Source organism: Cygnus olor, chromosome 1, assembly GCF_009769625.2.
Source record: "Cygnus olor isolate bCygOlo1 chromosome 1, bCygOlo1.pri.v2, whole genome shotgun sequence".
Classification (NCBI taxonomy): Eukaryota; Metazoa; Chordata; class Aves; order Anseriformes; family Anatidae; genus Cygnus; species Cygnus olor.
The window spans coordinates 206,663,703-206,679,810 of record NC_049169.1 but is presented as its reverse complement, the minus strand read 5'-3'; the positions used below and the strand labels follow the sequence as shown (position 1 = coordinate 206,679,810).

General features: G+C 51.0%; 1 protein-coding gene and 1 long non-coding RNA gene across 4 annotated transcripts in view; one reads left to right on the top strand and one right to left on the bottom strand.

Moving 5' to 3' along the window:
* WNT11 (Wnt family member 11) overlaps window positions 1–11,756 on the bottom strand; it is a 32,505-nt gene extending 20,749 nt beyond the window's left edge. For 2 of the 3 annotated variants that reach the window (XM_040544551.1, XM_040544553.1), the window contains exons 1-2: window positions 11,545–11,756; window positions 8,416–8,626 (exon numbers count right to left, since the gene is read on the bottom strand). In XM_040544551.1, coding sequence (XP_040400485.1) covers window positions 8,416–8,498 — 83 coding nt within the window. In that variant the 5' untranslated portion in view covers window positions 8,499–8,626; window positions 11,545–11,756. Of the gene's footprint in view, window positions 1–8,415; window positions 8,627–11,491 lie in introns of all 3 variants that reach the window. The other variant, XM_040544552.1, reaches the window with a different exon arrangement.
* Window positions 9,998–15,047, top strand: LOC121063749. Its single transcript, XR_005816186.1, has 3 exons — window positions 9,998–10,775; window positions 13,735–13,964; window positions 14,936–15,047. It is a non-coding gene; the product is annotated as an uncharacterized LOC121063749 (long non-coding RNA).
* The last annotated feature ends 1,061 nt before the right edge of the window (window positions 15,048–16,108 follow it).

Genomic DNA, 16,108 nt, shown 5'->3' with positions numbered 1-16,108 from the left:
GAAGCCATTAATACCCCATGGACCCCACTGGTTCTTTTAGGGTGCAATTGCCAATGTTTCACACTCCAGGTAAAAAAAAATAATAAATAAAAAGCAAATGGTGCCATGCATCAGAGTATTCTGTGCTTTTCTTTCCCAAGCACCCAGAGAGATCAGCAGAAGCCTGGTGTGTAACTCTCTTTGTATCTTTATGACCTGCTTAGGGCAGTCATAAATGTTATTCGTTCCCATAAAACAACTTTCGAGCTGGCTGCATCAGTAACTGGCATATGATCCTGGCAACACAACTGCCTTAACACATATTTCCTTCTCTCCTTGTTAAATGTGTTGCCTTTCAGTTTCATCCTAAGCCATCTTGGTTAGTTTGGCATACTAGCAGACACATTTCTGGGCATATTTCACTTTATTGCTGTAACATCCCCGTCCTTCAGAAGTTAAATGAGATGGAAATGGAGCTAAAAATGAGCCCTAACCAAGATTGGGGATATTAGCTCTGATCTCCAGTTTTCAGGAAAACACATCTATGTTCTACCGACTCGCTTGAACCAGCTGCTGTGTATGTTGGAGCTCTCCCCGGGCTGCACATAACTGCTAACCCCAACCCCTCCTTGAGTGAGGAAAAGCTCAAACCTTTGCTAGTGCTGAGCAGGGCTGTGCTGACAAATTCTCAGGCGGCTGGAATCTGGCATTTCTGGCACTAGACAATCAGTGGCAAACTTGGAAGGGAAACCACCACTCTGCTAGCAATGTAAACTTATACATCATACATATATTTAAAGAGGTCTATTAAATATACAGAGAGCAGAAGTTTGGTCCAGTGAATTGCAAGGGAAAGAAGAAAGCTGAGGATCTAATTGTCAGAAATTCTGCCCTGTTGTTCATCTCTGTTCCTTGCTCACCAGGGACAATTTTGGCTGCATGAAGGGGGGGTTACCTCCAGAAGGCACCTCACCCTGCCATAGATGTGGATCGGTGCTGGACTTGGTCTGGTGGTGAGTGACAAAATATGTTGGCGATATTCTGGGTGTTCAGGGAGCTCAGACATATCACGTCTCTGAAGGCAGAGAGGCAGGAGACTTGGGACAATCTTGGGACTGCAAACCTCCATAGTGTGGACTTAATGCTAGTCCTTCAGATCCTTCTTTAGCCCATGGAAATAAAGAGGTCTTAGGGTGTGATTAGCTGATGTTCATCAGAAAGCTACAGCAGGATAAGATGATCAACCCTGGAAGAGCCCTTTTTCTGCACTGGCTATAGGGGGAACCCAGGCACTAAGCTCGGATGCAGACATCTGGACTGTATAAGCACAGGGATGGGTGAGATGAGTCCAACCCCTAGCACTTGGCTCCAGAAACCTGTGAAAACTTATCCCAGAAAACCTATCAGCAACTCTCAGGAACGGGCTGAAATGCAAATCAGGCAAGAGGCCAAAGCAGCTCGCCACTAATAGAGTAAGAATGATAAATACTCCAGCACAGTACACCCCGAGCAGCAAAATAAGCAGGCAGGGTGAGGCAGGCTTCACAGCCTGAGCTTCAGGCGAATGGGGAATGCTCCAGGTCTCAGAGAGAGGCCAGACCATTGGGAGCAGCTCTAATCAGAGGTGCCAAGCGAGGCTGCAGAAGCTTTGGGTTGTCCCACCTGGCCCTGGCTGTCCCTCAAGGAGGATTCATGTGTCTGATAGATCCTGCACCACATCTGCTAGCCCTGTGTAGAGGTCTTGGGTGTCTTTAAAGGACCTGGAAGTCTATATTGATGCACCTGCCTCTCACCATTACAGATAAACCAGGAACAACGAAGAAAACCACCTTCAAGTTGGGGTGAGAGCTGAATTCAGACTGAAGCTCACCCCAGGTGTGAAAAAAGGGAACTGTGGAGGTACGAAGAGATCGCTGTAGTACGGTGTTATTACAGAAGGCCTGAAATGGTCACCGCTGGAGAAGCAGATTTGCAATGCAACAAGAGAGAAATTCGCTTTATGGAAGAGGGGAAAAGATCTGCCAGAAGGTTGGGAAAGGAAGTACTGTGGCCCCTTTGGGAAGAATTCGGCAAATGGCAGCAGTGGCTGTTCCTTGTCGAATGAGCCGAGCTCCAGGGAGCCCGCCAAGAATAAAAAAGCACGACACAAGAAGGTGTTTTCTGAACATCTCCCAGGCCTGAACTTCATGCCTTTGCTTGTGAGAACCTATAATTGGAAACATCTCCAAGCGTCGGGAGGAAAAAGTAAAGGGTAATGGGGATGGAAAAGAAAACTCACAGTTATTGGAGTCACTTGCTGAGACCGAAAAGTACATTTATAAATCACAGATTAGGAATGTGAGAGGCCTATTAGGTCATCTAGTCCATGCCCTGACAGCCCAGGTTTGCTCAGTCTCTGTCCTACATTCATAAATGTCTTCCCCCATCCCCTTGTTGCTTTAAACCTTCCCCGTGGAAAGGCACCGGCCCTCCCTGCTCCCCAAATTCTGGCAACACCATAGGGGGATGCTCACCACTTGCAAAGGACAATGTTGGGGTGCCCATTTGTGGGCAGCAGAAAGGAAATTTGGTGGCGGGGGTGGGTGTCTACCCCATCTCCCCCAGCTCTGGGAGAGAAACTGGAGCCAAAGGGGCATAGGCAGCCCAAATAAAGGAGCCCTCAGGGGCACAGTTAGCAGAACAGACTTTAATCCTCAATCTAGGAAAAAATCCCTGATGAAAACATTTGTTTGGACTCCCACTCTTCATCTGAGAAGCAGCATACAAGGGTTTTACCTGCTGCCATCCCATAAATGTTGCTTTTCACATTTTCCTCCTGCTAACATTATGCTCCCCTCCCTTGACTCTCCTACTCCATCCCTCATTCTCCAAATGGTGAGGACAACTGTAGGGTTGTTATTTTTACCTTTTTTTTCATTTTTTTTTTTTATTTCTTTTTTTTTTTTTTTTTTTTATAAATATATACACATTTGACCCATCCCTTTAAATAAACAGGCTCCAAACCAAACATCTCCTGCTTTATATATAGCATAGCAGGGCTTTCAATTGAAGTTATGGATACTGACAGAAAACCATAAACGTAATTACAGAGGAAATATGATGCATGGACGGACCATGACTTTCGTTTACTCTTTTAATTATCTCAGGCAGTTAATAAATTCATTTGGAAACATGAATGCTCTACAGTGTTAGGTCCTTTGAGAAGTATAGACCCGGTCCTGCAGATCTGGGCTGCATGAGAAGACTATTCATAGGAGCAGCAGCTTGGGAGATGGACCTTCAGCTCTGAGCAGACATCAATGAAAGCCATACACGAGGCTTTACAAGGACAACTCTATATAGGACACTGCTTCTGGTCAATCCAAAGGGAGAGAAATTCCTTGAATTGAACAGGGAAACATTGGTGCCTGTTAAAATGTCCTTAAAGGGTGGAAAGATCTCCTCTCCTTCTGATGTGGGGTCTCTCTGGAGAGCATCTCCCCATCCTCCCTTGTGCCATACAACCCAACAACACAACACAGAGAGACCACTGGTGAAGAGACAACACAGAGCGACCACTGCTGAAACCATGAACTTCTGCTCCGAATTGTCTGCTTTGCTTTCTGTGATGACACCCTCAATTTTACGCTTATTCTTAAACCCTTTAATTTTCCAGAGATTTGGGTGATACAAAAAGATTTAGGCAAAATTAAATCACTGTGGAGAGATAAGTTTGTGGTAAGCTTAAATAAAGAGAGGCAGTAATTGCTTTTCTGTGTGTGCTAGGCCTCATTTAAGGTTTTTAATCTGCAGGAGCTTCATTTTCTCAGGTTTTCAACTGGAAAAGGCTGGCAGGACTGCTTTGGGGTCCCCATCTGAGTAGTCAGAGGCAACCCACGGCCCTGCCACCCAGCCCTGCCACTGTTTGTGCAGGAGCAAGGATGCAGGGGAGCATCCTCAGTCTTGCCCTGAGGACTGCAAGTCCCAAAGTGGTTCGGCAAATACCTAAAGCCTTCTCAAACAGAGAAATGGGATTTATATAGTCAAAGGAAGAGAGAAAGAGAGAGGGGGAGAAAGAGAGAAAGAAACAAAAGAAAAGAGAGAAAGAAAAGAGAGAGAAAAGAAAGAAAAGAAGGAAAAGAAGAAAAAGAAATGAAAGGAGAAAAAGAAAAGAGGTGAGGAGGAGGAGGGAGAGGAGGAGGGGAAAAAAAAATCCCTGAAGTAAAAGCTTAAAATAAGAGTTGCTTTCAGATACGGTGCCAAATCCAGCGCTGGCAGCAGTGGGCACAAGGCCATTGACTTCCAGCCCAAGCTCTACTGAAGTCGATGCCAGCGGCGAGTTGGCTGCCCCGCTGCCGGAGGAAGGCCGTGGAGCTTTGTCAAGTTTTCCCGAGCTGCCTACGGAGCGAAGAGAGAACTTCAAAGCGGCCCCCCCCTCGCCCCCAGCCCGCTCCCCTCCTGCCATCCCCGTCCTGCAGTCCTTTCACGGCAGCTCATCTAGCAGCCCCCTTGCCAGGCAGACGGCTCCTCGCCGGCGCCCGTGCCCCGCAGTCCCGGCCCCCTCCCCGGCCAAAGTAGAGAAGCAGGCGCTGCTGGGAAGGACAAAATCTTTCCATTTTCTCCCCGGCTTCTTGAAAGTGGAGGGAGCACGCTGCTGGCTCGGGGAAGGTCTTGGTGCTGCAGGCGTGCTTGAGGTCAGTGAGATGGGGGAAATGTCAGGCTCACCGCCTTTTGGTCCCGAAGGGCTATGTTTGAACCATGGGAATTGGAAATGGAACATGGGAGGTGCCCTCTGCCCCTCAGGAAGCACTGCTGGGCTGGGCGGGTGCCGGAGCCCTGGCACAGGCTGCCCAGAGAGGGGCTGGGGGCTCCTCCTTGGGGACCTCCAGCAGCTGCCTGGACGTGGGGCTGGGCCCCCTGCTCGGGGTGGCCCTGCTGGAGCAGGGCTGGCACCACAGGGACCCGGAGGTCTCTGCCAGCATCAGCCACTCGGGGATCCTGTGAATTGGGCAGCTGTCAGTGCTACAAAACTGTCCTCATTTCTGGGAATGGTGCTCTTGTGGCCTGGAGGGCATGGGACATGTCCAGAAGGGACCGAGGGTCTTCCCAAAGTGGCCAAACAACACCTAATGATGGCATTCCCAGTCCTACAGCTCACCGTCATGGGCTGAATTTGCAGGAAAAGAAGGAAAACAAAGAAAACCGTGCAAAAACCCCTTACTCTGTTCACCCTATTCGCAGCCACTCTTGCACCAAGGGTGACCCTCAACCCAGAGGGACTGTCCACCCCATGCCTCAGCACCCAGGCGAGGAGATGCCACCTCCAGCAGGCAAAAGCACCTTGGAAACTGCTCCATGCCCGGGGTGTTGCAACATCTGCAGCGTGCACATCTGGCCGCAGCTCCCTCTAGTGCTCATCTGTTTTCCAGCGCTCCCCGATCAAGTCGCTTCAGCAACCTGCTTGGCCAAGCCCAAGTCCCCTAGGGATGGCTAAAGGGGGGTGCAAGAGGAGGTGGGTGAGGTGATGGAGTTTCTACGTGCTGGCCCTGAGACATCTCACATTGAAACCGATTGCTGCATCTCCTCCTCGGCTGCTGTGATGCAAAACAAGCGCCAAGCACCACGAGGCTCTGCTTTAAGGACGGGAGCGGGTTTGCAAAAAGCAGCGTGCCAAAATAAGACTTTGAAGCTGATACACCCTGATCAGAGAGCTCTCCAGCTCTGGTCCTGAAAAGATCTGTCCGTACCCTGACTTTACACCCCGGCAGCTGCTGAGGCTAGGATGGAAGAAGACGAAAAGTGAATTTTCTCCTGCAGCACGAGCAGGTTTTTGGGATGCTGAGCATCCACGCACCGCGCTGGGTGCTCGGCGGCGCGCGCCTCTGCGGCAGGGAAGGGCACGGTGCCGATTTACAACAGCTGGGGATCTGGACCACAGAGCTCATAAAAATAAGCCAAATAAAATAAAACAAATAGCTCCATTTTATGTTCTCCCCGCTTTTACTAATTTACAGGGGATATTCGTGTTACAGGAAAGTCCTAAATGGCTGAAAAGCATGTTTTTCTTCCCCGCCTCCCCCTGCAATTACATCACGCGCTGAATCAAAATTGAATTTCCTATCGCCCTTCATATCAGTCGCTCCCTCTTCCTCCGACTTGCAGACCCGGCCTGCCAGGCTTTCTGCCCCAGCCCTCTCCAGGCCCGTAAACATCTGGCAGCAACCTCCTCCTTATCTTCTCCCCCCTCCATCCCCATTCCTCTTTGAAGCTCGCTTCTGGCACCGTGCCTACAACAACGTCGCGATGGGCAGACCGCGGAGGCAAGCCCGCGACCAAAAACGCCTCCTCGTGCTTCCTTCCCTCTTCCTACCATCCTCTCCCCTCTCCATCCACAAGCAGAATTTCACCCGTGCCATTTCCAGGGATGGTCCCTGAGCCCCAAGGCTGGCAGCAGCCCGTGTCTGGCATCGCTGCAGCGGTGGAAAGAGAGCGATGGATGGGGGGAAAAAAATTGGCTGGTGGCTCTGTAGAAAAACAAGGGTGGGGAAGGGAGGAGAATGAAAAAAAGCACTGCCACATTTCTTTGTGAAATCCCTGCTGGCAGCATCCCCGTTGCACGAGGTGCCCTGGGACGGGGAGCGCAGCTCTCTGCCAGGTTACAAACAGGTGTGAGGGGAGCCCGGCGGCGCATCTGGATGCGGTTCGTGCTTCGAATGCCGCTTTAATCCCAGCTTTCATCTTCCCTACTCACTTTTCAACAGGGGGGATGTGTTGGCTGGGAAGGGGAGGAGCGGCAACCTCAGCGTCTTTGCCCCTCTGACTGCTGCCCCATCACCAAAAGGAACCCTCGCAGCTTAACCGCTTACCGGCTGGAAGGATGCTTTCACCAGAAAATACCTTTACAGACCTAGCCCTGCCTCACAGGCTTTGGAGGACATGCCCACCCTATGCAAGGTGCTGGGTAGGAGCAAAGCTGAGAGCCTAAATGCCCAACGAAGCTGGCAGAAAGAAGTAGCTGGGCTGTGCGGTGTAGCTGTGGTGGCTGCTACGGGGTGTAAAGACAAGATGGAGAAAAACAAATCAGACCCTGGCTCCCCTCTGCTTCCAAGGTGGTCCTTGGAGTATGGAGTAAGTACAGTATTTGTACATGAAAAATTTCCTAAAGTAGGCAACAAGCCTTTCCTCCCACCTGACCGTGCTCATTTAAACACCCTATGGAGGGATTCACCCTGATTCTCTTTATGTGTATAAAAGGTGTGTGAGTGATCTCAACCAGCTCCCTGCAGTCCATGTCATCCCCAGAGGGCATCTCCTGATGTTCGTGTTGGATGTCTATCACTGGGGTGGGTGAGGAGCCACCGCGAAGGTCCTCTCCCCCCTAGCAGCAGGCAGGGCAGCAAAACCACTGCCTCCAAGACGCTGAATTTGCAGGTGTCCAAATTTAGAAGAGAGAAATCCCAACTTTATGAAAGCTGACGTGGGGAGGGTCTCGAGAGGCAAAGATTGGGGCAGTAAAATGGGAATTAGACATGGCACGGGGTCTGTGGTGGAAGGAGGAACACAGTAGGAACCTTTTGTCCTAATTTCACTGCTTTCCCCAAGATCCTCGCCTTGACACACTATTCCATACACGACAGACCCTCCTGCTTCCTAAGCCATCACATTTTATCGTGCTTTCTACAGAAGGTGCTCAGTTGAGGTTCGCCCACCTCCCACTATTTACTCTGCGCACAGCTTCAGACCAGAGCAAAAAGGACTGATTGCTCCTCCGGACGGGAAACCAGATGGGTGCTGGAGGGGTTTGTTTGTTTATTTTGCAGTAAGCAACTAATTGCTTGCTTGCTTAAGCAAAGAAATGAGATAGCGATGTTTTCACTTTGTTTGCAGTAACATTACCTCCGAGGAAACTCGATCCAGACTTGACCACGCTCCCTGGTATTCCTTCACCCTCCTCTCCCCCCTCCTCCCCGCATCGTTTTTAACACCCTTCACCAAACCCAAAGGTTAAAAGGTCCACAAAAAAAACATGTTATCTGTCAAGCATCCCCTATGGCTGGAGATAGGCGGCATTATCTCAGCTGCCCTCCCTCCTGCTCTCAGCTCCTACTCAGCACGACCAGTGGTCCCGGTGGGAGACTTTCCCAGCATGATAGTAGCTGAGGCTAGAAACTTCATTAAGTGGCTGATGTGAGCATTCAAGTGTGTGCTTCTCTTTGGTAGCAATGAGGAGAAGGAAAAGCAACCCCAAACCATGCATATTTTGGAAAGACTGAGACATATTGTTAGCACGAGCCCCCGGTACACACTCTTGCAATCAATGAATGCTGGAGAAATGCAGCGCGCTCTGCTCTTTAAATGGCTTTACAGCCTGCCTTGAGCAGCACCAAGGGCTGCAAACCCGGGTAACAGAGCAGCAAGGACTAGTCTAAAAATGCTGAGAAATAGCCAGGTACTTACATCCATTTTATCCCAGAGCAAATCCCCGTCTGCAGAATCAAAGACAGAAAACCAGCTAACAAAAACTGCGGGCTCGGCTTCATTTTCCCCCACTGTCCCCCACTTTCAGAAGGAAATCAGTTTCTCCAAGGGAAAAAAAGGAGTCTTCCAAATTTTCTGTGCAGTGTATTTCCTTCGGTGCGGGTCTTGCCCCTCCTTGGAGATGCACAACCTGAAAGGAGAGAGAGAGAGCACGAGCTCTGGTTAGCTCTGAAGCTTAGCAAGTCACTGCTAAAGAGGGATCTATTATCCAAATTGCAAAGGAGTGGTTTATGAATCACGGAGAAGTTTGGATTATCCCCTCCGAGTCCCCTCCCTCGCCAAGCCTTGATACAACCTTGCGAGTCAACAGACAGACAAAACGTATGGCTTGAATTACACCCTGAGTTATGGTCTGATTGTGTGTTTCCATTTAACCCTGCATATGGCAAGGCTTCGTGCACTGTTTCACTTTTTTTCCGCTCTCCAAAAGGTTTCTGCAAGTGCTTGTGAATAATAATAAGAAAAAAAAAAAAGATAAATCTTTAGGTGAGCCCAAATCTTTAGCTCTTCATCTCTCCCTTCCTTCCCTCCGGAGTTTTTTCCCCTTTTTTTCTGCAGAGGAGACGAATTAGAAAAACTGCACTTCCCCACTAACGCAGGTGCCCGTGCCCTGCAGATGTTTCGGGCTGATCTGTTACAACAAAATGTGTTTTGCTCTTTCCCTTCTGCTTTCCTTCTCACCTCATTAACTCTGCCTCTCACTTCTTCCAAGTCCTCGGGCACCTGGAGCTGCGGCTTGGTAAACATGCAACCCCACTGCCGCCTCTGGGGAGCAGCCAGGAGGAGACAAAAGCCCCCCCAAATCCCCCCTTTTTCCTTCTTCACCCCAAACAAATAAACAAACCAGGTGCGGGACTCAAATTCTTAGAGGGGTCCTCTCTGTCTCCGGGGCACGCCTTGCTTTGGCAGCGGCATTAATAGCAGTAAATGGGTTTCCCTTCACTTATCCTCTTCAGACACCGCTCCGGGCTGTTCTTTGTGGTCTTTGCGGTGGTTTCCCAACAAGAAGCCCACCCCACGAGAAAGCCAAGAGTAAAACAAGCAGAAAAACCTGCCTGCCCCACCAGGGGCTCTCCAGCATCCCCAAGCCGTGTCCATGTCTCCCCCCATGCCCCTCGGAAAGGATTTGGGATGGGGAATGTCTGGAGCCATCAGCATCACTTTGGGAACCCCTTTGCCACCCCTTAGCCTGGGGCAAACACATCCCACCTGAGCCCCAGCTCCGGATTTGTCCCTTTCTGCCTTGATGCCCCCTTCGGGAAGCAACTGGGGAGCAGGGAAAGGAATATTCCTGGGTGTTTTCTCTGCCATCTGCAGTGTATTTTTCCATTCAGGCTGCTCTTTGGCTATCACAACCCCAGCGCCTGGTGGAAAGGGTTACCAGAGAAGTGCTGTTATTACAAAGGATTTTAATAACCTCTAGGGGCGAGTTCCCGGCTCCCTTGAAGTCCAAGACAGAACTCGGCTGACTACAAGGGAGGCAGGATTTCATCGCCACGGGCTGTTTTTCTTTAATGCCCGCTCGGGTTTGGGGTCGAGGTGTCCCTTGATGTGCTCCCAAAAGCATCCAGCCACACTGCTCGGTTCTGGGTATTTCTCTATCTTTTCATTTCTGGAAGCACTTTGCTTCCCGCACTGCTCCGCGAGCACACTGGAAACCTTCAACCCTTAATCCTGCCCATGTCTTTTAGTGTCCATTTAGATATTTCAGACCCCTTATCTCTCTCCCTTGAATTGCTGAGCAGCGCAGAGGCGGGTGTAAAACGTCTCAGATGGTCTCACTAGCCCTGACCAGCCAACATCACAGGTTCCTGCCTTGCAAAAAAAAAAATGTTTCTTCTTTTTTTTATTTTCCAGGAAGGAATGGAAATTATCTACCCCCCCCAACCCAGGAGCCACAAGTTTGGCCAGCGATCGCGCCCCTGTTATTTGGGGAGGCAATAACTCCTTTTTCCACTCGCTCCAGCACAGGTTACGTTTGCGAGAGGAATTTGCAAGGGGAGGGAAGGAGGGAGACTCGTCGGGGCAGACGTGATGTTTACAGCTCTGGAGAGCTCTGGGTCACCGATCAAACCAGCAGCAAGTGGCCTGCGGACTCCCCAGACCAGCGCCGTTTTTAACTCTGAGCTCCCTTCTCCCTCCACACCGGGGCTGTTTGCAGCCAGCCCCGCTCTTGCGTGCAGGAAAACCTTCCCTGCACGCAGAAATCGCTCCCATCTGACACCTCCGAGAGCCCCGTGCTGGGATGGGAATAGGCAATGTGAGCTGTACGTAAATCTGTGAGTATCCATCCCACCTTTTTTCCATCTTCCCCACCCAAGCAGGAAAGACACCCACCTGTACCCACTTCTTTTAAGGGCACTGCATCCCCACACGACCTGCACTGGGGATGGGGAACAGGGGGAGGGAGCAGGGGGTGTGGGGCTGATGCAGCCCCCAGATCTCCCCTCTCCGTGCAGCTTCCCCTCTCCCTGTAGCTCCCGGCTCTCCCCCCTCGCTTTTAACCCTCTGCATCTCCCTTCTCCCTTGCAGCCCCCGGGGGTCCCTGCGACCCCACAGCCTCCCGCTCACCTCTCTCCGTTGCTGCCCTTTGCATCTCCCTTCACGCTTGCAGCCCCGAGTCTCCCCTTGCAGCACCCAGATCTCAGATGTCCCTACAAACTTCTGCATCTCCCTGTTCTTTTTTAGCCCTGCCAAGTCTCCCCTTTACATCACAGCCCCTGGGTCTCCGCTCTCTCAGTCTTTGGGTCTCCCCTCTCCCTTGCAGCCTCTGAGTCTCCGGTATCTCCGCACCCTCTGGGTCTCCCCCCTTCCTTGCAGCCCTTGGGTCTCCCCTCTCCCTTGCCCGCCCTGGGTCTCCCCTCTCCCTTGCAGCCTCCAAACCCCAAATCCCCCATCTCCCCCACACACCCCCGTCACCCCTCAAAGCCCCTCTTTCTCCCAACCCCTACTCTTTCACCTCCACGGGTTCGGGGTCCACTGCCCCGTCCCTTACCGGGGGTCCCGGCAGCGGCTCGCCGCCCGTCCCCCATCCGTCCCCCTCCTTACCTCCGCACTGGGGTTTGCTCGGGCGCTGCAGAGGCCAGGGCAGAGCGGAGGCCGGGGTTCCTCTGCCTCTTCGCCCGCGGAGCCTCCTTATATGCGGTCCCCGCGGCTTTGATATGCGGCGTGATGTCAGCCCGGATTAGCATAACAAAGGGCTCGGGCCAGGAGCGCCGTGCGCCCCTCGCATCCCTCCTAGGGTAGGGACCAGGGGGGGCGAGCGAGGCTCCGTGGGGGCTCCACTCCCACCCTCCACGCGAGGCTGGGAGGTGGAGGCTTAGGGGGCACCCCTTGGAGCCCTCCCCCTGAGCTGATTCCCGCCCCCCCCCCCCCCCCGTCAGGGGGATGCCCGGGGGGGGTCCTCGGTGGTGGTGGAGCCGCTGCCTCCGAGGGTCTGGGGGCCACGCGGGGCGCTCCTTCTTAATTGAGCGGTTAATGATTAGCAACAGAAATGGCTAGCTGGTGTTTTCAACCGGAAACTTGGAAGCGTGGCCTCTCCGGAGGATGATTAGCGGGGCCGCCAGGCTGCCGTCCCAATTAAAGGACAAAGATACTTTTCACGCACGGGGCTGGCAGGTGGATTTGCTTCTCCTGCGAGGCTAAGAAATCTCGCCGCCACAGTCGCCTCCCGAGTCCCGCCGGCTTTCACAACCTCCTCTGCTTTGATCTGTCTTTAATCGGGGGAAAGTTCAGATGCCGAGATCTGATTTTTCCTTTCATGCCTGTATCAGCGATGGAGGCTTGATGACTGCGTGCCTCCAAAAAAGCAAAAGGGGGAAAGAAAAGGAAGCACGTCTGGCTTCTCAACCTCATGGGTCTGAATTTATGACTTCTGTGTCAGCTCTGGCCTGTGAACAAATTGGCACCGGTTGCAAAAGTACCTGTGTCGTTTTGCTTCATCATGGGTTTCAGGTGAAAGGAAAGAAGAGAATGAATGCTTTAATCCTAGCACCAAGAGACTCAGAGTAAATTTCCTTAAGGTCTATTTTGGGAAAAGCTATTTATATGGGATAATACTTTTATGTATGTCTCCTTGCGCCGGAAAGATTGTGTTCATATACACGGATCGCTAATGGGCTTTCCTACATGAACTGTAAAGAACCCTGCATACACAGTCCCAAATTCCCCAAACCCTGTATTGTTTGTGTAAGACCCAGCTTGCCAGCAGCTCTGCAGTGCGTGCATCTGTCCATGCGTAACAGTTGCCCCCAAGTGCTCAAAGTTCCTGAGACCCCCCCTTTTCCCAGCCTTCTTCCCACCCCACTGCCCCCCAGGAGCTCATCCTCCTCCTCCTCCTCACGTGTTTCATCAGGACTCTCCAGCGAGGACTCATTTACATGGGGAAATTTTCTGGAACATCTCTTGCACTTCAGCTTTCTGCCCCGGTTTCGCCATGAATAGTCTTTTTTTCCAAATTACCTTGATTTTTCAAGTCTTTTGGTGGAAAATGCAGTTGTTATTAACCAACAGGAGCAGAGGTGGGAGACAGCAGTAGCTGTAAGACCCGTGTTTTTGCATTAGGCACCTGCTGTGCTCGGGGCTGTGCGAACCCAGCATGGCAAGGCACGTCCCACCTTCATGGTCTAGGTATTGGCGATGGGAGCTGGGTGGCCAATGATGGCAGTGTGGAGGCAGGAATAAGGAACAGTGACGACAGAAGGACATACAAGGTCAAAAGGTAGGATAAAGAGTACAAAACCAGAAGAATAGTGAGAAAAGCTATATAGGATACATAAGTCGTGTGGGATATATGCTCTAGACTAACCACATGCACATAGGGATTTATTCAGGAAGAGCTTTAGGGACTTTAAAACCACCCCAAACCTTTAATCTCAGACAATGTCTTGCACAGACAAGCCCCCAGGCTCTGATGTGCCAAAACCTTTCAGCACGTGTTTAATTCCTCCTAATCTCTATGTGACACGCTGTGCTCTAAGTGCTTTGCTGAGTCGCGGGTGTCATTGCTAAACCACTGCGGGTCTTTGCTTCCTGCTGCTCACGCACACATCGGGGTCTGGTGGCAAAGCACGGATGCTTTGGGGGCACAGTGGAAATAGGGAGCTGCCTCAATGTGCATGTAGAGGGTTATTTGACAGGACCTGAGTGCCAAGCAAAGGGCTAAAATCTAGAAGTTTAGCACTCATTAGGTTTCCTAGTGCGTTTGTTGGTGAAACATATTGCCATCTCCATCTGCAGAAGACAACTCGATTCACCATCTTCCACGGGATTTTCGTGGGAGAGAGCTGGCCCCACCAGTGCGACCATAAATAAACCAGAGCTGGGGCTTCCCAGAAGCTTTTAGGACTGCCAGCTGAACAAGCCCCATGGAAAGCAAGCGGTCATTGAGCAAACAACCCTTGTCGGCACCACAGCCTGCTAAGACATGGGGGAACGTGGGGAAGGGACGCATCCACCCATTATTGGAAGTGCAGACAGGGGGACGCAGTTTTCTGGATTGCATTTCCAAAGTGACATAATTATTAGCCTCAAGGAAGTGTCTGGAATATCATCTCCTTGGGAATCTCGAGAAATGTTTTTGGGGTAGTAAAAGGAAATTTTTAAGCCTGTCAGAAAGGAGTTGGGCTGGAAATTAAGCTTTGTGGCCAACTCTTGCAGCAGGTTTGGGATCTCTGAGACATGAACCCCCCAAAATCTGGCAGGATGCACCAGGAGAGTGCATGGCGAGGGGACATCAGTCTTCAAAGCAACCACAGGCAGCACAGTGAGGGTCCCTGCAGCCAGCAACTGGTCCTGTCCCTGACCCCAAACATAATGGGGCGAGTCCTGCATCCCCCTGCAGAAGCCCTAATACTGTTGCAGACCTGCACAAACTACACAAACCACACATTGCCATTGAGAGACGGCTACCATTAAGATGCTGAGGAGCTCAACCAAACACATAGATGAAAAAAAAAAAAAGGCATATTCTATTACTAATGCCACCCATGCTGCCTTCGGTAGCATCATTTGTCATTAGTTTCTCTGCGGGTGTCTTCTCACCCTCTCTTCTTCTCCCGTTCCCCCCACAAAGACAGAAGCCCCTCCATGGATGACTCACGATAACATTAAACATGTGCAGAACCAGGACCCCAGTGTAAACTCTCCTGGAGCGGGGGGCCGTGCTCCCTCGTTTAAAAATCTCCCAAGCGCTGTGCCAAGCCGTGGCACTCTGCAAATATTTATTAACATGACATGGTTATGTATACTGTGGGGTGTGGTATTACGGTTTTATCAGCGAGTTTCAAGATGCTGCGTGCTACGAATGAGCTATGTAAGCCATCACACACGCAGAGGGGTTAGGATAACACTTCACCCAGCATTAGTGTGTGTTCTGCATGTGACAGTCGAAGGAGCCATTTATAAATGTTCCGGATTATTATTTTTTTTAATTATTTAGCTGGGACCAGTGACCAGAAAGTACCAAGGCATGTGACAGCGGGCCCTGTGACAGGATGCCATTCCCCTGTTTTAAATAATTATCTTGGTCATCTTCAGGCACAGGCTGCAGCATAAGTATTTTACCATGCCTCTAAGTTTCAATTATAAGCACTAATAAAGTTTTTAAAGGCTTTTCCATGTACTAAAATAAGCCAAATGAATGCACTTGTACGGGTTTTGAATATTGACTCAGGTTCTTTGTCTTCTGACAGGGAAAACAAACAAGGACCATTTGATGCTCGAACCTTCTGCAAAATGCTTGAAAGCAGGAACATCTATGGAAGTAAGGACTCAGAGACTGAGGTTCCTCCAAATTAAAAGCAAGACCAAGGTAAATACATGGGAATTGTTCCCCCTAGGCTGCCAAAGAGCAAGCATCAATACTCCAAAGGGGCAAATACATTGGTACTAGACTGGATACGTCCCTTCCTGGCCTTACTTCTGTACTGCATCCAGGGAGAAGTGCCTGGCTGTATATTAAGTAACAAAAACCAGATTTCTGTCCCCAAAAGGTGCAGCCAGAGTGGCACAAAAGCTCAGTGGATCCCCTTGCAGTGCCCAGACTATGGTGACAGCAGCTACAACTTACAGAGGCTATATGCAAACTCCCTTGTACCCATATCGAGGACAGGTTTAAAAGGGGATGAGGCCACCACTTGTCCTCCCTCTGGCATGCGCGGCCAGCCCTGTAGGGCTGTAAGATTGCAGCAACCTGAGATTTCCCCCCACCAGACATCTTGCAGAAGATCACAGTGGTATGAAACCCTGCAGCCTCTCAGCTCTGCTTTCTTCCGCCTCTTTTCTCCCCCAACCCTGCCCTTAAATAACAGAGATTTTTGGGCACTGATATCCTGTGTACCTGCCTGTAAAGGGATAGGATTCAGAGCCATATCTCCTTCTGCCCCCATTTCAGTGGGGTTTCTCTCCCCCACCTTGCCTTTAGCATTATCGCCTGCACTGCAGAAGTGCCCAGCTAGAGCCCCAGAGGGGGCCAGCTCTTCTCTCCCATGACCAGGCAGAAGAAAACCAAAGCAGAGCCTCTCGACTCCTGTGCCATTTGGCCAGAAACTGAGCAAGCCCGACCTCCACAGCCTGTGGTATGAGCAGAGCAAGCTTCTCCCTCGGACCCAAC